The following is a 21,196-nucleotide window of genomic DNA, read 5'->3' as shown; positions in this document are numbered from 1 at the left end:
TTGTAGAACTTTTACCAATTTGTAGAATACTTTTACCAAAAAGGTTCTACCAATTGTAGAACTTTTTTACCAATAATTTATAGTTTTTGAGAGCTTTAGGGCCGATTTATCTAAGTCATACTTAACTCATCAAATTAACTGGTATAAATCATATTAAAGTCACTTTTGAAACTTAAGTTATTAATACAAAATCGGCTCTTAAATTTAAAAATTTTGACTTAAAAACTATAAACAAATAGAAGTACCTTCTGGCATTTATCTACTTGTTCTTATCCGTTGTTTGTATAATCATGGTAAAATGATTTAATTCTTGTTACCTGCAAATGGCGTATGTATATATGTAGCCACTATGGCTCGACAAGTAAGGAATATTAAAGTGGAAAAGTTGCTTAAAATAGTTGACTTTACTACAATCCATTGTCATATCAGCACATTTTGAAAATGTGTTTTCGAAAAATAGTAAACTACAACAACAAAAATTATTTTATATTATTTTAATTAATTGAATTTCTGGCTGACCATACAGCTGTTTCGAGTATTACGGAATACCCTTTATCAGTGATCTTGAAATTATTTATTGTATTTTATTATTCGTAAATAAATATTTGAGACTGCAAGTACCAGGGATTGAACTCGTGCCCTGCCAAATTTGAAGCTTAGGGTCAGCATTTTTCTAAAATTTTGTTAATTTACTGTGAAAGTTTATTAAAAAATTCACTGTGTTATATTAGAACAAAATCATAAATCAGCTGTAGAATAATTGAAGTAATTAATTATTTTTTATATTTAATTGTTAAATTTCGATACTTTTCCAGCTATATAAAGCTCCACGGGCTACAACCTATATGCATATTCAAGGGGCATATAGTACTCAGCACTCAAAGAATACGCAAACTGAACAAAACATTTTTAAATTTTGATAAGAAACTAATTACATTTAATTACATTCAATAACGTCTTCAAATATACATTTTACTATATACTTTTCATATAAATACAAAACTATTTATGTAACATACATATTTAACAATTTAATTGTCTGTCTTACTTAAAATTAACTTTCTTTAATTTCAATGATTGAATTGGACGTACAAGTTTCTTACGTTCTTCGTGATGTTTTTTCATTTGAAGTTCACGTTTCTTTTGATCTCTGTTAACTTTTTTGGTTTCAAAAGCCATTTGCCGGTTCCCAAATGAACTGCCCACATCAGTTATATTTGAGTTAAGTTCTTGTACCCTACGCACTCGTTCTCCTAAGCTTATTTTCATAGCTTTTCTCTGCAAACGATCAGCATTCACTTCGAATTTATTACTAAGCGGTATCATCTTGATAGACTTTTTAGTCTCATTTATATGTGGCATTCTTGTGGAAACTGTGCCATTTGTTTCAGTTTCCATTGCATTAACTGCATTCAGTTCTTCTTCCACCTCAGCCTCAGCTGCACGTTGTTTTTTAACATCTTTATACGCCTTTTTCATATCTTTAGCAAATTCTTTGTTATATTCTTCATCGGATGATGCATCCTCATCGCTTGAATCTCTTTCATTATTAAAACTATCTAAACCAAAGAGATCCTCATCGTTATCACTATCCTCGTGTGCTTTTGCTTCATCAGCCTGCAAATCTGCAGCAGGTGCTACTTCAATACGTTTTTTCAGTTCTTTTAGTTTTGATTTATCCAAACGATTCAGCACAGGTGCCAACATTTTATACTCTTCAGCGTTTTTATTAATAGCAAAGTCGGTATTCTCAAACATGGCCTTGAAACGCGTATCCTCGAGTAAGTTCGGTGTTTGTTTTGCTTTTTTAACTGTGCCTGTTTTGGTTTTCGATTGTTCATCTATAAGTTTAAGGGCCAATTCTTGATTGACCTTTGGTAGTTTACTTTGTATTTGTAAACGTGACTTGCGTTCATTTTCTATTTCTTGACGTATTTTTTCTTTACGGAAACGATCAAATGCAAACGGTTCCACAACTGCTTTAGCACGATTATACAATCGCACATCGATAAAGTATCTGTAATTAGATTATATTAGCATTTTTACTTTCCTTGATTAACTTAAGGATAATGTACTACTTACCCATGCATATAGGCTTTTAGCAGGTTCGTGCCAATAAGATGTTCCAAACCCAGTTCCTCCAATTCTTTTTGTGTGATAAATTGATAATCGTCATACAAGTTCTCCACAACCTTAATTTGTAATATGAAAAAAAATTACAGAATTTGATAAGATAAGTTTATATATAACAATATGTTAAATAATTAAAAATGTATATAAATATATGTAGAAGTAATATAAAAATATATGTAAAAATATACATAAAAATATATATAAATATATATACAAATATATATATAAAAATATATAATTAATATCAAAGTAATAAATTAATCAAAAGTTCATATGAATAAATATCACTATTAATCTTATTCAATAGAAATGATTAAAGAAAAAAAAAAGTACCACACAGATTAACTATTTCTATTAAAGACATTAAAATTTTTGAAAGTTGTAAATGTGTCTTTGCACTCTTTGCATGCTTGTAATGTACAAAAAATAAAAAAAAATAATCAACCATGTTCTATTATTAATGATCGTATAAAATACGAAATAAAATATTGCATATCTCACCTCAGACTCAATTTCTTCTGTTAAATTGTCCAAGAATGAACACCAACGCGGTGCTGGACCCATTGCAGGCACATAATAAGTCAACATTTTAACATCTTCCTGTGCAAGGAAAAACATGCCAGTACTTGGTATTGTACAAAAATCATTGAACTCTGACGTTGACTCAATATAAGCGGTGGGTTTCCCCTGCACAAAAAAATCATTAAAAATGAGAAAAGAAAACTAAAACTTAAGCTTACCGTAGTCTCATCCCATAACTTTAGCATAGCACTGTCCAATGTATAAACTGTCTGATGATTGGGATTAAAAGCAATACGTTTTATAGGTAATTTATTTAAATGATCTTTTATTAAAAGTGGTTCCTTCGAACGTATATCATACAATAGTACATGGCCTGAAGCCGTACCTACACCCATTTGCAACGCATTCTTAAAACTTATAGCAGATATTGAAGGGAACGTTTTTGATGCACTTAACTTAATTGCAACGTCCAAAGTGGCACAACGCGCTTTAGTACGTGGATCCCAAGCTTCGACAGTACCTTCCTTTGAACCAACAACTAGTAAATGATGTTCAGGATTCACTTCGCAAGCATTTAAACAGCTAGCTTCTGTTTCAAATGGTTGCAGAAACTGGCCACGTTCCAAATTCAAACGATAAATATCCTGAGTAGAAGTAAATTATTTTATAATCTTATTAATGCAATTATTACATTTCTAACTCACTCTTGTAGTGCCCACTATGTACAAATCACAGCTAGGTTTATGGTACTTCATATCACGTCCAAATCTGGGAATACGTATACGAAAATGTCGACCAGAAGCAGAGTGAATTTCAATAAACCGATCGCATTGCAAAAAAATCTGACAAATATAAATGTTTAAGGTTTTTTTATTTTTAATAAAGAATTTTTTATTTACGTACCAGTTTGCTGTAGTCTTCGTTAATGGATTCAAATGTGACTACTTCAGAGTCAAAGCAACGTTCAAATTTTATGGATAAATTGCAGACTTCAAAACATTTCACACGTGGTTTATAAGTGCCTGTGGCCAGAATGTGCTGTTGATCTGGGCTCATGCGAATCGACGTACAAACAACGGGCATATCAAAATCTTGTATCAACTCAATTTGCCGACGTGAGTCAACCTTTTTCATTAACTGACTCCGTTTGCGACGATCTGTTAGCCACTGTGAATAAAAGTAAATAAATAATAAAGTTAATAGTTTTAATAGCAATATATATTATATAAATAGGTGGAGTTAATTGGAAATATGTGGAGAATAATGAAATATAATACTTTACTTACATCAGGCACAGATTTGCCCGCGCTTAAATTATAAATTTTTACATCATTCACTTCGTTAACAAACATGTTTAAAACATTATATTACTACTAAACTTCTGTAAAAATATTAATGTCTTTTAAAACACTAAAATTTTATATATTCCCTTAACTTTGGCAATAAACGACTTGCGGTTTGAATTTGTAAACAATGTCGTGCCAAGATCGCACGTGCGATGTAAAAACATTAAATCAAAATTGTCAAAAGCAAAGAACAATGACAAGAACGGAGACTTCATTGAAAACAACGTACTAAGGCCGTGTGCGAGTTCGAGTAAATTGAGGTAAAGTGAATTGAAATTTCCTAGGAATTTTTGGCGCTGCACTTATGTAAATATTTATTTATTTTTTGCACTTATTTATTATTTTCGATTAAAAGTTTCTATATATATTTATCTATTAAACATCTTTTCAAATTTTCACAATGGTAGCACCTAATCGCTGCCATACCGACATAATTTGCTATTTCCCTCAATTTACCATCAATAACAAAATTTTTTTTATATTATAAAAATTAATATTTTCCACCAAAGAAGTTTCCCTTCATACAATTTTCTTTGCTATTCACAATAGTGTCAATGGCAGATAGCTTATGTTCACAATAATCTATGGTTTGGAAGCCATACCATATACAGTTTCGGAAATTTTTAAATTTTATTGTAATGATATTAAAACACTTTTAATAATTTTATATAAGAACTTATAAAAACCAGAAATCAATTATTTTTGCAACAATAGCAAAAGTTAATCATTTGTTTTTTAATTAATGTACAATAGTTATAGTAAAACAGATACTTATGCTGTTAATGTCTGTGTATAAGCATGGCTGGTGCACAGTAATATTGCTTTTTAGAAAAAATGCATTTTAAAATCTTACGATTATTTATTTAAATTATTATTATTATATATAATAACTTTTCATATTCTTAATATATTGTTTTGGCAATATTGATTTAAAAAATCTCAGCATGATTTGCTATAGTCGTTTACTAATAAAAATTTTAGATTTTACTTGTAAAAATTTTTAACCCTTAAATTTCAGTGCAGCCAAATTTAAAAATCAGTATATTGTGAATGTTCACTGGAAATATGTTGCAAAATTCCTGTTATCCGTATAAATCATATGAATATTTCATACACTAATAATTTAAATTACCTAAATATATAAAAGAATTTGATTATATAAGATAAAAATGCTTTCCATTGACCTTCTAATATTCATTTTCTTTTCTCTTATTTAAATTAATTTTAATTGTTTACAATTTTTATACATCGTGTTGTACACAACATAACTGAAACATATGTCCAAAAATAGCATTTAACATTATTTTAAAAGTGATGTCAACTTTTTTCAACCAGGGTTAATGTTGTTTTTTTTATAAAAACAATAAAAAAAAATTATTTTTTTTTATAAAAAATTACGGCTAATAATACTCAACTTAAAATGTTTGTTAACCGAACCAAAAGATAGTGTATAAAGATATATTTTTTATCGTTTTAGTTTGTATTTTTAATTATTTAATAATTGATTAATAATGAATATAACAACTTCTGCAGATAAAAGAGAAAAAACTTTTTTTAATAACGTTTATTAAATTGATATTAAAAATTATTACCATTAACTTCAATTCATTATCAATTTTATGTATAAACCAATTTAAGTTAAAATAGTTTTTGTTAATTTAATTCATAAAAAATCTGAATTGCGTTTTTTGTGAGTACAAATGCTAAAATGCTAATATATTAATATTTAAATGTTGATAGGGTTGCCAATATATAATATGCAATTTACCAAATACTATGTTTTCGCAAAGAGCAAATCTTACACATATGCACATGATGTAAGCAAATTACATATTGCAATAAAATAAATAATTAATATAAAATTGAAAATTAAAATGAATATGAGTTAAGGCAATGTTAAGAATGCAGGATATTATGAAATTTGCCTTTACAACAAAATTAAAAATGTAACTTAAAAGTTAAAAAATTTAAAGTGCTTTTTGGTTATACTTTCTTCACATAGTCATATAAATTTTTGTATATATTTGTATACATACTTATAAAATATGTATTTACCACAATTTTGCATATTTTTAAACATTTCTTTTTCATAATTATGAAAATTGTGAAACTTTTTAATTGTTTTTGCATTTTTGTTTACAAATTTTTGTCATGTGATTGGAATATTCGCTGAAATTTCCAATGAGGGTTCACAATAGTGTGCTTATTATATTGGTAACACTTTTTTCTATATCACTTCAGAACTAGGTGCTTAGACAGAGAAACTAGTGTTGTTGTTTAGTGTATACTTAAACAACTATAGACCAGCAACTTGGTGTTTTTTGCCACACTTATGAGCCGTCGAAAGCACATATTCTTACCATTTCTTTTAAATCTGTATTCATATTAAATTTCAATTTTATATTAATTACTTATTTTTAAAAAATGTAGTTCGCTTGATTGATGCGCACATATACAAGATATGCTATTTGAGAAAATAAAGCATTTGATGGGTTGCAACAGTGAGACCAGTGTCTCGCTAAACGCTTGTAGTCCAGTAACTTGCTATTTTTTTTTTATTTCCTACACGTAATAGTTGCCGAGATCATCTATTGTTGCATGAGAATACGCTTATTATTGATAGTTTTTTGTATATAGTTACATGATTATTAAATAATTGTATATTTTAATATTATTTAATTTAATTTTAACGCTATGTTTGTATGTATATTTTAATTATGTAAATATATAATTTTATTATAGAGATTATATCTGTTGCGATATAGAGCTGTTATTATTCTTTCTTTTCGTGAAATTTATTGTGAACTGTCAACATTCGATAACTAGCTCATGCGCTCTTATCGAGAAACTAACATTTTCAAAACAGACAGAAAAAAATAGAAACGAGGATAGAAGTGCAGAACAAATTGAAAAGAATTTTAGTATTTTAAAAAGTGAATATGTCTGTTCAAGTCAAAATAAAAACGCAAATATTATAATACAATTTAATAAACCAATTATAACAGCTGATATACTTAATTACGTTATTAAATTTGTTTAATAAAAAAACAGAAAAGAGGCCGTGAATTTCTTGCAGTATTTAAAGTTAAACGTAATAAAAATTTTTCTTTTCTACAAAACAAGTTATATTACGAATATAAGAAAGCTAAAGAAAAAAGTGCTTCGTAAATTTAATTAATTATAATATGTAATATATTATCAACAACTACAAAAAATAGTGAACAATATAAAATTATTAACAAAATTACTTAAATAACGATTAAAAAGAAATCGGTGAGTATTTCAGGATTTCCTCTTTGTCTGTTGTTGTTGTGATGTTTGCATTGTGCAATGTTCAGTTTTGTTGTTGTCGTTGAGTTAGAAATTAAATTAATTTTTGGCACAGGACAAAATTAAAAAAAAAATATTACAATTGATAGTGACAAACCACCCTTTTTGTTGTATTTATGTGTATAATATGTAACACACGATGTGTGTGAATTTCTGCACAATGAATTACAAACAAAAGAAACCAATGCACCCCCAAGTAGCGCTACACTTTGTGGCCAGCACATTAGTTCGATAGAATAAGCATCGTATCATACCTATATGTGGAATTATATAGAAATATATTGATTTTTTTATTTACATATATATAGTCAATAACATAATATTAATTATTATTATTTTGATATTTTGCTTCTTTTAATAATTGCAACTTTGTTCTTTTATTTTAAAACAATATTTGCATTGAATTCCGTACATGTCATTGCTTTGGCAAACTATTTATGAAGAACTGATTATAGGGTAGAAGTGAAGAAACTACAAAGAAGTTTCATCAACCTGTAGCTGCTCCAAAGTCACCATAAGGGTAGATAGGAGTTGAGTGCATTAGATGATGTTTGGTAGTTCTCTAAGGCTTTGCTTGTCTTTATATGTACATATATGCATTTAACGAGAAAAGTGCAAACCGTAATGCAATTCGAAAGTCTTGTTACATCTTTGTGGAAATATAAATTACTTAAATTTTTGTTAAAGATGATTTGCGGTGTCGATAGCGTTTGCGACATCTACTTGGTTCGATTTCTTTACTTGGTTCGATTTATTTACTTAGTTCGATTTCTTTACTTAGTTCAGTCTACTAAGCAGAGTTTGATTGTTGATACTAACAGCGGTTCCACGTGGTAAACTTAACCGCATTTATATTATAATTATGGCGTATTCTGTACAATAGGTCTGTTCCACGAACTACTCATAGTAAAACATGAGTAAAACAGAAGTAAAATTTACACAAAAATACTTGAAAATTTGCTGGTGGAACGCGCTTGTGTATACACAGTGTTTACTCAAAGTTACTATGAGTAGCTCGTGGAACAGACCTAATATTTGATTGTATAAATTTAGCCTATTCACAAAGAGTTTGTACACAAGTTTTCCAATTTTGCCTATATCGGGCGATAGATCTTATTTCACCTATCGATTTATTCATTTCATTGTTTATGGTTCTACGTCAAGAATTGCATTATCGTTCACGGGTTCTACTGCCATGTGGAATCCAGGTTAGTGTCGTATGTGCTACTTCATTTGTGCTTTTGGGTAATGTGTTTCTAATCCACCTATATTTCCGTTGTCGAATTTCTTTCTCGATGGGCGCCTGCATAGTTGCACGCCGTAGTCATTCATTTGAGATTGCTCTCGATGTCCAAATGCGCAGAATTAGCCGAAGACATCTGTTGATGAAGCTTTGCAGTTTTTGGATAGATGCTCGCGTAAAGTGCCATGTTTTACTACCATACAACAGTTAGAGCGTGACATCGCTAGATCCGAGTAAGTTTTCTGAAGGATGCTCGGGCTTTGCGTATTCGGTTTTGAATGTCCGCATTGGCTCTCCCGTCAGTTGCTACCTTACTACCTAAGTATTCAAATTCACTAGCATCTACTTATGCTATTCTTGTTGTTGTAGGTTGGGTTTCTCCTTCGTTTATTACGAAGGTTACTTGGTTCCTCTTCCTTGCGTACAATGGAATTTAAAAAGGTGTTGTAAGTGGCACTTGATCATCTATATGGGTCCAGAATGACGATTTAATCGTTTCTGGAGTCTTAGCAGCTATTTATCTGTACGACTCTGGTACGAACATTTACAAGTCCATACATTAATTAAAATTTATAATAATAATAATACAATATTTAATTGATAATTAATTAAATGTAATAGACAATTTCATGTGATGACTCTTAAGAACGATATACATTGCTTCTTTCAATGTATCAGTTCCTTCACTCCAGTCAGTTAAATTTCGTGACCGTGTTATTTTATAAGCGTTTATAAAATCAACGTATTATTGTACATCCGGTACTTATGTTAACTGTTTTCGGCAGTACGAATTTTTTTCTGTTCAAAAAAAAAATATTTGGTAATGAAAAGAAAAGGGTTCTGTAGATGTAGAAGCTTCTTGAGAAGCATTCCGGATGCTGGTGAGCTGAAACATCAATTCAATACGCTTTAAAATCGGTCAAGTCGTTATATTGAATTAAAAGAAGATTATTTTGAATAAAATAGATACTTAATACATACATCAATATGTTTGACTCTGGGCATTGCTTAAGATCCATTAACTTTAATGTTCTCTCTTGATAGAGTATCTTGCTCGTTTTCATGTAACAAGATGATAAAAGGTTCGCAAACATATAATCCTATCATATTAAGAAGATTTATTTTTTAATTTTTCTTTTTGAAAAAGTGGTTTTTCAGATGTCCATAATCATTATTACTTAACTATCTATTAGCCTAACTATATCTCAACTATATAAAATATAGTTATGAGCATTGCTTTACACACAACTGTAACATGCAATCAATTTAATTTTTTTTATTCCATTATAAATTATTACGAAATGTGCTATTACTAAACAAATTATTTTATTAAAAATATATTGAATGTCTGTAATTATCTGTTTTTTTTAACATATCAAATTACTGAAATAGAAAAGGCAACTAAATTATAATGAATTGTTCTGTTGTTAAACATATTTTCGTTATAATATGAGGTGATACTATGAAAACCAATCATTAAATAAACAAAATTGTTAATTGTTTTTAACATTATAAGAGATATGTGGATATACCACATGTTATCATCAGATGGTTTTTATTCAGGGTCAATTACTGCATCTAATTTTATAGATATTTATTTTTAAAATCTTAAAAATTTATTTAAAAATCAGTATTGTTTTTTTATACGTCAGCAACACATATATTAAAGAATTATGAAAAACATTAATAAATTAAATAAAAGAGAATAGTTTTGTTAGAGTATAAATATATATATTATTATTATTTCAATACTCCATTAGGATCTTAAGCATTCTACAAAAATTTTGCACTGGTTTATATTTTGTGCTATTGCTCTCAACTCGTTACACGATTTGCCCGACTTCTGCAGAACTATCCTTCTCCAGGTCGTTGCTGGTTTGCGTCTGCGCCTAGGCCCCTGGGGATTCCAAGTAAGTGCAGCATACGTCATATCTTCATAAGACTTACACAGTGTGTGTCCTTTTTAAATGAAGCTCTCGTTGTCTATGATGTGATGCCCATTGATTGTAAAGTGAGTTGAGTTTTAACTGATGTTTATCTTTAAGCCAACTTTCGATGATTCGTCTTTTCTTTTATTTATTTTCGACTGCATTTGCTGATGTGAGTGCGAAACCAGTACAATGACGTCCGCATACGTTAGATCTTCCAACCTAGTATTTAGCCTCCAATTGGTGGAGGCAGCATTTAGCACCCAATCAAGCACAACAATATATACATATGTATAATAGCATTTTATAAAAATGAATATGTCTAGTAAGTGGTAAAATTAGAACAGATACATTTCGAGGACCTCTTAACGTCGGTAAAATAGTATGTATTGCCACAATGTCGGCGCAGTTATTCAGACTAATGATGTCAATATCAATATCTGCATACGCAAGCAGGATATTACACTTTTGTAGAATATTTTGAATTATTTTGAATTATCATTTCCAAAATTAGGTTAAAGTAGTCACACGACAAGGAGCCACCTTGTCTGAAACCTCGTTTGGTATATATATATATATATATATATATATATAGCCTTCAAAGTATAGTATAAAGGCTTACACATCCACTCTGAACTTTACTACTCCATTTAAATTAAATGTATTTAAAAAATTTGCTCTATGCATGACACTTTTCATCAACTTTAAATATTATTCTTCAATTTTAACTCCGACTACATGTAGGAAAGTCTAGGGTTCGATCACTGAATCTTCAGCTATAATCCATAATTTTGTGGTTTAGAGAACTTTGTGAGTTCTTCAGCTTTAGCTATAATATCATTATATCTAATAAAGTAAATTTATTACAATGCAATTTCAGTTTTATCTTAAGATTTCCAAACAGTTAGGGTCAGCGATAGATAACCCTGATTCCATTTGTAAGTCCATACAAATTAAAACCTAATGATAAAAACATAAAATTAAATTTTCATTGATTTTTGTATTGACTTTTAAATTGCACAAAAAAAAACTTTTTAGATGTTTGTCCCTCAACCGGGTACATTAGTGGTATTAGAAAAAATCCATACTCTCAAATAGCCAATGTCATGGAAAGTGAGATTATAATTTCATTACAAATGACAAGTGGAAAATGAAAAATAAAAAGAAAATTCTGAAAGACGACCGCAAATAAACTGATTTAAATGACCCTATTTTACTGTGGCCCTGTATGATTTATTAAATTTATGTGCCCGTATTTAGTTTGAAATTTAATAAAAAAGATAAAAATATTTATTTAAAAATTCTTTTTACTGATATGCAAAAATATTCCAAATATTGTTTGTATGATTTTAAGTGAAAAACAAAAAAGTAATAAAATAATTAATTAAGTTTAAAAGATAAAAAATAAACCTATTGCATACGAAATATATGACAAAGCAATTTTGTTTTTTTTTTTCAAGAACCAATGACACTACTTCATTTAATAATAGTTTTTTTTATTTTTTTATTCATCACAAACTACTGATTTAAAAATAAACATTAACACTGAAAACGTTGAATATATAATATAATAATACTGATGACATTATTTGCTCAATGCAATCATAGTACAATATACGTCCAGACCATCAACACATGCTAGAAAACCTTGCTTTTAATATTAAATATCAATTTACTGAAAATGAGTCAATATATTCTTTTGATTCATAAGAATACACAATATCATTGGAGATATTCTTGGAAGCACAGACCGCATTCGCTCTTATCAAGCAAAACTTTCGTGAAACGTTTGATTTTAAATATCTAAAAAACATTTCATTTTATTTCAACATTGAACATAAAAATTGGTCAAATATTTATATTATTCTTGTTGTTTTACTTACTGTATGTATGCCACGTGTAGTTAGCCGAAACCGAATGGATTTCGAATGCATTGAATGCTTGCAACTAAAACCAATTTTAGTGCCTATAGCGACAGGCAAACGTAGTTGCTATTTGTGTCGTGCTTCACTTATATTTACATTACTGTTGTTGTTGTTTTACTTACTGTATGTATGCCACGTGTAGTTACCCGAAACCGAATGGATTTCGAATGCATTGAATGCTTGCAACTAAAACCAATTTGTGTTGTGTTTCTCTTCTTGTGACAGAGTATGTTTCTGAGAACAAATTTGTGACAGAGAAGTGGATAATTATATTATCTATTATTTTTAAGTTACTAATGTTTTCTTTATAATGTCACGTCACAGTGCGATTACGATTTCCAGGGCAGATCAATTTGACAACGCAATTTAGTAGTCCTCTATTTTGAGCAAATTTTTCCACTAGACAAAATGTCGATATAGCTTATTTCTCGAAACTTCATTTATTGATTCTACTTTTTTGTTTTTATTTTTAATCTAATATATATAAATAATAATATACAAATTTAATTATATCCTTATGCTAATTCAGATTAGTTAGCTCCATAGTGCATGATAAATATGTTTATAATATATGCATTATATATATTTTTAATATATATTTATATAATATATATATTATATATATGTATAATATATATTTATATATAAATATATTATATATTTGTATATATATATAAATATATTTTTAATTTCTAAATTGGAGGTCTATTACATGCAACTTTTTAAGCTTTTTGACCTCATCGTCTAAGAAAGCTAAAGCTAATGAGTTAACGTCTTTCAAGGTATTTTGAGGTATATTTTCGTATTGCCTCTTTTATGTAGGGGTTTCTGATTTCTATACAATTTTCTTTTTATTTTATAACTAAATTTACATGTACTTCTTATCACTTTTACCTCTCTTTTTGGTGATTTGACCGATAAGTGCTTAACGAAGTGAAGTGAATATATTTTAAACCGCAAAATTAATAAAAGGTACATACCATATTTTAAAAAAGGCAATTGAATAAATAAAAGTCAAATGAAATTATATTTCATCATTTAAATCATAAAAGAACCTCATATATGTTATGTATAATAAAATTATTGTAACTATCTGAGGTTGCTACTTTGTTGTTAAATAAAAATGTTCAACTCTTTAGTGAACTAATATTTTTTATGTTAATTAACATTTTTCTTATCTCACAGTTTGAACTTTGGCCATCGTATAATTATTTTAAAACAATTCCGAAAGATTCATGAGTTATAGGTTCAGTGTGATCATATAGTAATTGCAAGATATTAGCTTGGTCATCAGTGCAACTTACTATATAGTAGAGTTGTTAAGGACGTACTCTCAGAGCGTACTGAATTGTTTAAATGTTTTAAAATAAAGTTATAATTAAATTATTAATGATTGTGCTTTCAAATGCATTTCTTTTTGACAAAAAATTGTTTGAAATTGAATAGTTTATATATAATATTAACATTTTCAAATGATTGTCAAAATGGCGACACCTGACCAAAAGCGTAAATTTGGTATCACTTCGTTTAATTCCGCAGCTTCGGTTGCCCTGACCAATAGAGATTGGCTCATTAAAGGGTTTTTGTTTTGTGATGGCTGTAGTTAGGATCTAAAAATACATTAGTAGAATGATTGTATTAATTTACTTTCATTGGATATAGATTTGCGTTTTTCAACCGGATGCTTTGACCCAAAGAACAGCACAGGTTTTAGATAACTTCCCATCATGGAGGAAATTATATCTAAACTTATAACTTTAATTGGTACCGGCGGAACTTCTTTGTATGTCAATTGGATGTTTATCGGTGCATTATCTTGATACGTTAAAAACATCGTGGTATTAAGCCTTCTCAAATCATAAAAGTAGGAATGAAGCATTAAGCCCCTCTGTTGTACTGTCCCGTCTGTGCATAGAGTAAAAATACTTTTGTATAACATCATTAAAAAACTCTAATATGAACTTATGGAACCCAGCTATTTGGTAATGCCAGTGGTTCAAATATGGAAATTCGTCAAAGTGTTAACTGAAAAGTGTTACTGAAAACAAACATCGTCAACCCATGGTACATAATATTGAAGCATCCATATTAAAAAAATCTGATAAAAAATAATAATCCCGTCGGTAGAAATCTTTTAACTATACCCAGAATTTCTCATTTACAAAGAGCTGATCGTCCAGGTATTAATCCAAATTAAGTAAATTGTTCCGTAGAGTATAGCAAGCGTTATTTGCGTCCTTTAGTAAATAATATATCATAATTCAACTAAGTCCGAGTGATTTTAATGAGGCTCGTACTATAAGCTTTACCGATACATTTCAATAAATGGATACATTCCACAAGATATTATTCCTTGCTTTTTCTATAAAATTTCTCCATTCATGAATACTTAGTAAATATGGAACTAAGTATTAATTTTTTGTAAGTATTTTTCTAGCTCAGTTTTTGTCGTTATTAAAGTCTATAGTCACATTTAGTTCGGATATCAAAGCAATTCAATTTTTAAAAAATAATAGTTTTTCATTAAATAAGTGCTGCACTTTTTTTTTGGATTTCCGCATCTTTACAAGTTCATTACACGATGGATTTAATCATAATATCGTTGGTAGTCCAGTTCTTATATTAACCATATTGTTTGGGTATCGAATAGTTTTCCTTGTATAGATGTCTGTAATTTTTCTAATGGCTTATGACCTCATTCACGCATATATATGCGTTGCATAATTTAAAACCGTTGCCCCAAAAACTATCTATTTTACCTTCGGATCTCCTAGGAGTATCGTTCAGGCACAGTTTCGTCAATTTAGCCTCTTTCAACTTCTCATTTATATCAAAGTTCGTGTTATAATTCAGATTTATTCGTGGGTTATTATAATCCTTTACGATTATAATATTTACTTGTTATTATTATTATTTAGACACCATTTATCTTTTTTCTCTGATGATAGAAGTCTGGCATACTTCTCGAATATCATAACTTTTGGTTTGCTTTTATTTATGACTGGCCCTACTAGTTGTAACAATATCTGTAAACAGCACAATATCTTCATATGGAAACATATTATGGAACAAATCAGCAATCTTAATTGCAACAGGAAAAAATTTACTTAAGGTAGCCATAAACAAAGCATCCCTTATGGTTGACTCATTGTTTTGGTATAGTGTTTTCATAATTTTGGTGGAGAGACCCATAGGAGACCCATAGGAGACTCATCTGGTTAATTTTGCTACTTAAAGCTTACAGAAAATACGTACATACAACTCTGAAGTCTTGTGCTCCACTAGTGAGGACAAAAATGGTATCAACCATAGAGTAATCCTGACGAAATCCGGATTGAAATTAATATTCTGTTGTTGTCTACACAGTTTATTCCATTATAGTGGACACTCTATAATGTGCAACATTGTTTGTATCATTTTTTTTTAAATAGAGAGGAGGGAACTATTTGGTGGTATTGCATTTTCAAATATATGTATATATGTATGTTTCCACCATTTGGTGTATAAATTGAGGCGTGGCATATTTTATAAACTTAGCTGTAATTCTATATTCACCTGCAGATTTATTATTTTTAATTGTTGTATTATGTGTGGTATATAAGTATTATATATAGGTATATATATATATTTTTTTCTATTTAATTGTAACATAGATTTTTTGTTGTGATTATTCTCTTTGGATTACATATGTTACTTTAGTTGCTTGAACAATTGCTGTACTGTATACATACACTCAATATAGCATGAGCCGATTGTAATTGCACCTAAAAGGTGGTTTTGTCATGTAGTAAACTAATATTAACAACTGTTGGAAAAATCTTATGAGTGTACATTATCATTTCACTCATATAAGTGTGCTCCTTTCCAGTTCCTATCATTTGCTGCATTAATATACTTAACATACTATGGGTAGATTGTGTCGTCTCTATTCCTGCGGAGCTGTTGTCACCATGCAAAAGTGTGTTCTTTCTTTACAATTTACAGTTGTGAATAAATAATTAATTAACTTAATAGAAATTTGCATAATAATTTATGTGTGTAGTGAGTTTTTCATATCCAAGCTCCCAAAGCGATAAACAATTCTTTTATTTGTAAAATTTTTTTTAAATATTTAGTTGTCAGTTTTTAAGCTCATTTATTTTGAAATAGTTTTTTTCTCACATTTCATAGTATTTCTAAACTAGATTAGGACAAAATGTTAAAACTTGTTAATTACTCGTATCGAAAATTTGACCAGTTTCTAGAAGAATGTATAACCGTTTACGTTATCTAATATACATGTATATGTATATATCATGCTATATGATATATATCATGTTGTACGATATATATATCATGCTGTATGATATATATACATAAAAAAATATAGGAAAGTATATATTAATAACAAAGTGCTTTTATTTATATTTTTAGGTCCAATCATGTCGTCAGCACCATACAACTATGATTACATTTTCAAATATATCATCATCGGTGATATGGGCGTAGGCAAATCATGTCTATTGCATCAATTCACAGAGAAAAAATGTAAGTAGTTTTGAAATTATTTAATTATGATTTAAGTTAATTAATTATACAATTAATTCTCTCGTTTAGTTATGGCCAATTGTCCACATACAATTGGTGTTGAATTCGGCACACGGATCATAGAAGTGAATGATAAAAAAATCAAACTGCAAATCTGGGATACAGCAGGTCAGGAACGTTTTCGTGCTGTTACGCGTTCGTATTATCGTGGTGCTGCTGGTGCTCTCATGGTGTATGATATTACACGGCGGTGAGTTTATGTAGCTATTATACATATACATATACTACTAAAATTAAATAGCCAATGCATTGACCCGGTTAAAGGTCAGAAAATCGACACGCACTAAACAATTGTTTATGATGTAAAATGTGTATGCCTAGAATTGCAAATCAAGTCTTCATGACCGCACCTAGGTGTACACATCTCCAAATTGATATATCAATTTGAGATCTATTGATTAATGGCATCGTCCATGGAAGTTACAGGATCTCTTACATCATTTCGGGCTAGCTTTAATTAGTAAACTCCCAGTTTTCACATTCTTCAACACACATCATATAATCCTTTCTCATTATATATCATTCTATTCTATGAATTCTTTTATCTCGTCTAACTCTACGTATTTATTTGAGCTACGACAACACACACAACAAATAGCACTTGCCGTGCTTTGGTTGGTGTCACTAATTAAATAAAAATAAGTGACAATAAAACCTGGAACTTGAGCATTGAAAGTTTGTGCAGCCTTGGCTTCTTGTGGATAAACACGATTAGTCATCGCTTCTAATTTGACAGGCACGACTTCTAAGCCTGGCACTTGCAGTCCAAACAAATTATATACGGACTATAAATTAATTAAATAAAAATTCGATTATTCCAAAGACCACTGATGAAGAGTACTTGGCAATACTCGAAACAGTGTTTTATGGTCAGCCAAACTTCAATAAAATTAAAATAAATTTTTGTGTTTTTGCCTTTATTTCTTGCTTTGTTATTCAAAACCCCAGTAAAAATTTAATACATATTAACTGTTTACAGTTTACAAAGTTTACAAATGATTAATTTCTTTTACTTTTTCACAGATCAACTTACAATCATCTCAGCAGTTGGTTAACTGATACACGTAATCTCACAAATCCAAGTACAGTCATTTTTCTCATTGGTAATAAATCTGATTTGGAAAGCACACGCGAAGTGACTTATGAAGAAGCAAAGGAATTTGCAGATGAAAATGGCTTGATGTTCTTAGAGGCAAGCGCCATGACGTAAGTGAAATTATAAAATAATACGTAATTAGTAATCGACGGTATATAAAGATAGGTTTAAAAAGTATATGTTGCTGTTTTTATAGTAACCTGTGAAGGTATTTGTTGGTATTGCCTTTATTGACAGAGGTTGGAAGGCTATTTCTGGAACCTGATAAATTTGTTTATGAAAGAATTTCAAGAGAAACATTAAGTGTCACTTGCTATAAAATAGCACCTTTATATTTATATAACAATAATGGCTTTATTCATATATTATAATAGAAATATTCTAGTTCTTTGTGAAAAGTGTAACTCGTAACGGGAGTGATGATAAGTATTTGTACATGATATGGATTGACTTTGATTGATCCATTGATCAATTATTGTTAAGCGATTTTTATAACATAATTTACATGACAGAAAGTGTTCCTAAAATACTTAAATGATTTTTAAAATCATAGGTGAGCAAAGCTGATTAAGAATAATAAAAATTATTTCAATAGTCAGTCAGTTATATTTAGATATCAATCTATGATAAATAAATTCTGTGATGAATTACAAACGCTCCGTGGTTTGTTGATAACGTAGAGATATGTAGAGATTTAGAGATTCCATATCAAAAAAAAGAAATACGTTAACTTAGTGAAACGTAACTATTTACTATTTATATATAAGACACCACATATGAAACTAGAAAACATAGAAAACTAGAAGACCACAAATTGCATTCTAGATCTGGCCTATCTGAATTAAAATTAATCGTATGCATTTCTATATAAGTTTAGATTGGGAAGTCTGTCAGTTAAGAATATATATCTTTTTAAGCATAATTACAAACTTCTCAACGGTTCTCTGAATCAACTGATAGGACTCAAATGTCTATGCGTGACATTTCTTGCCAACCTGTTCTTTTTTTTATTCAGTAGAAGTTATACAGTTTTTGTATGAGTTTAACAATATATTTGTTAAACTGGAATATATATCATGTTTCAATATAAATATATATATAAAGAATTTGTAGTAATAAAATTTTCTTTGTATCGATTAAGTGGACAGAATGTAGAAGAGGCCTTTCTCGAAACTGCGCGTAAAATTTATCAGAATATACAAGAGGGTCGTCTTGATTTGAACGCTACAGAATCGGGAGTACATCATCGGCCATCGCAAGCAGGACGGACATCACTTACAAATGAAACACCGAATGTAAAGGATCAGTGCTCGTGCTAAATTATTTATGCTAAGTGGTTTTACTTATATATGCTTTTAATTAATTTTTTTATTACTCTTATTTAATAAAATTCTCATATACATTTTAATATATTATTATTATTATTATTATTATTATTATAATTATTATATTGTTGTTATCTTTATTTTATTCCTAAAATTAAGATAATTAACTGAACAAATTTAATCTATACGCAGCAAATACAAAAGTTGTTAGACAAATTAGAAATACATGAGAGAAAAATTAGTTAATCTTGTGCTCGATTGTCGGTAGTATAATTTTATAAATGAAATATACAGCCTAGTACATTTATTATATATGTATGTAGTTAAATTCTAATAGTATATAGTACTAAATGATCTTTTAGCTTTTATATAATGTGAAAAATATACTAACGGAATATAAAAATGAGTGCATGAGTGGAAGGAATATAACATTCCTATCATTTATAATTTAAACTGATTTAAAAATATAATTTTGTTATAATTAATCATTTCTTATATGAATAATACAAATAAAATTATTTTCTAAATTAGAATTTTGTTTGTTTGTTTATATAACTATTATTTTTTATATAATGGATAATTAAAGAACATTACCATAAGTAATTAAATTATTCATTGAAAATGTCACACTACATATGAATTATCAATCACGAAGTTAACCCTTCCGCTTCAGACACGCATGTACATCAGTGCTCAACCGAGTTCAAATTCCTAACGTGCAAGCTAACAGCATTAAAAAAGTAAAATATGAAGTGCTAGCCAACAATATTAAAAAAATGAAAAATCAAAAAATAGCAAATAAAATTTTTATTGGAAGAATTAGTAAAAAAAAAATTGTTTAAATTATTTTTAATAACAATTGTTTACTGCAAAAGGTGTATGTCTCACTAGTGCTTCAAAAGAGCATAACGATGTTATTTAAGTTCAAGGCGAATTCGATGTTATTGCGAAGTTGTTTGAATGGAACACTTTAAAGGTTCGAAAATGTTTGAGTTCTTATATGTATCACAACAAATGATCGAATATCAATATGTTCGAAACTTCGATCAGCTTATATTACAATTGAAACTATACTGTGCACATTGTAGGTCACCTTATGTGATCTACATAAGGCATTATGCTCTTAATTCTGTTGTGTATATTGAACAACAGTTATAAAGATTATAGCTACAAAAATTTGATGCTGATTCTTCACATTCATACATTTATGACGACAAATCTATTGTTTGACAGCTGACTATGTTTTCTAAAAAGCATTAATAAATTATTGCTTACATAGATTACTTAGATGGGTACATATTCACAAACATTACTAAACAAAATAATAACATAATACTTGATTGTATTCAATATTAAAAAATAATACAAAAAGTTTTAGTCTTTTTGTGTATTATAAATATTTTTTGTTATTAAAAAAAGATTCTATTTTTTTTAAAGATAACTGTCTAATTACTGTAATAAAAAAAATTTGACTCTGACTCTGAGCTTCAAATTTGGCAGGACACGAGTTCGATTCCTGGTACTTGCAGTCTCAAAAAATTATTTACGATTAATTGGGTAATACTCGAAACAGCTATATGGTCAGCTAAAAATTCAATTAATTAAAATAATACAAAATGAATTTTTGTTGTTGTAGTTCACTACTATTCGAAAAAACCACTTTATAAAAAAATATATATAAAAACGACTGTATTTTGTTGATTTAGCATTTCATATAAAAGTATTTTATTTTAATAATAATTGATTCAAATTAGATGATCA

At 28.8% G+C, this 21,196-nt stretch overlaps 2 protein-coding genes across 2 annotated transcripts; one reads left to right on the top strand and one right to left on the bottom strand.

Annotated features, from left to right (window-relative positions):
• Positions 1-1,024: 1,024 nt before the first annotated feature.
• On the bottom strand, positions 1,025-4,233 carry LOC119689628 (nucleolar protein 10). The gene is made up of 7 exons (XM_038104498.1): positions 3,942-4,233; positions 3,559-3,822; positions 3,360-3,497; positions 2,874-3,299; positions 2,635-2,820; positions 2,083-2,192; positions 1,025-2,017 (listed from the first exon to the last, which is right to left on the bottom strand). The coding sequence occupies exons 1-7, from the start codon at positions 4,005-4,007 to the stop codon at positions 1,045-1,047; spliced, it is 2,163 nt and encodes a 720-aa protein (XP_037960426.1). The 5' UTR covers positions 4,008-4,233; the 3' UTR covers positions 1,025-1,044.
• Positions 4,234-6,865: 2,632 nt separating this feature from the next.
• On the top strand, positions 6,866-19,520 carry LOC119689130 (ras-related protein Rab-14). Its single transcript, XM_038103879.1, has 5 exons — positions 6,866-7,274; positions 16,841-16,954; positions 17,024-17,204; positions 18,038-18,220; positions 19,252-19,520. Exons 2-5 carry the CDS (start codon positions 16,849-16,851, stop codon positions 19,427-19,429), a joined length of 648 nt encoding a protein of 215 aa, XP_037959807.1. The 5' UTR covers positions 6,866-7,274; positions 16,841-16,848; the 3' UTR covers positions 19,430-19,520.
• Positions 19,521-21,196: the final 1,676 nt, after the last annotated feature.

This window comes from Teleopsis dalmanni, chromosome X, assembly GCF_002237135.1.
Source record: "Teleopsis dalmanni isolate 2A chromosome X, ASM223713v2, whole genome shotgun sequence".
NCBI classification, from domain to species: domain Eukaryota; kingdom Metazoa; phylum Arthropoda; class Insecta; order Diptera; family Diopsidae; genus Teleopsis; species Teleopsis dalmanni.
This window is presented reverse-complemented; position numbering and strand designations above follow the sequence as displayed.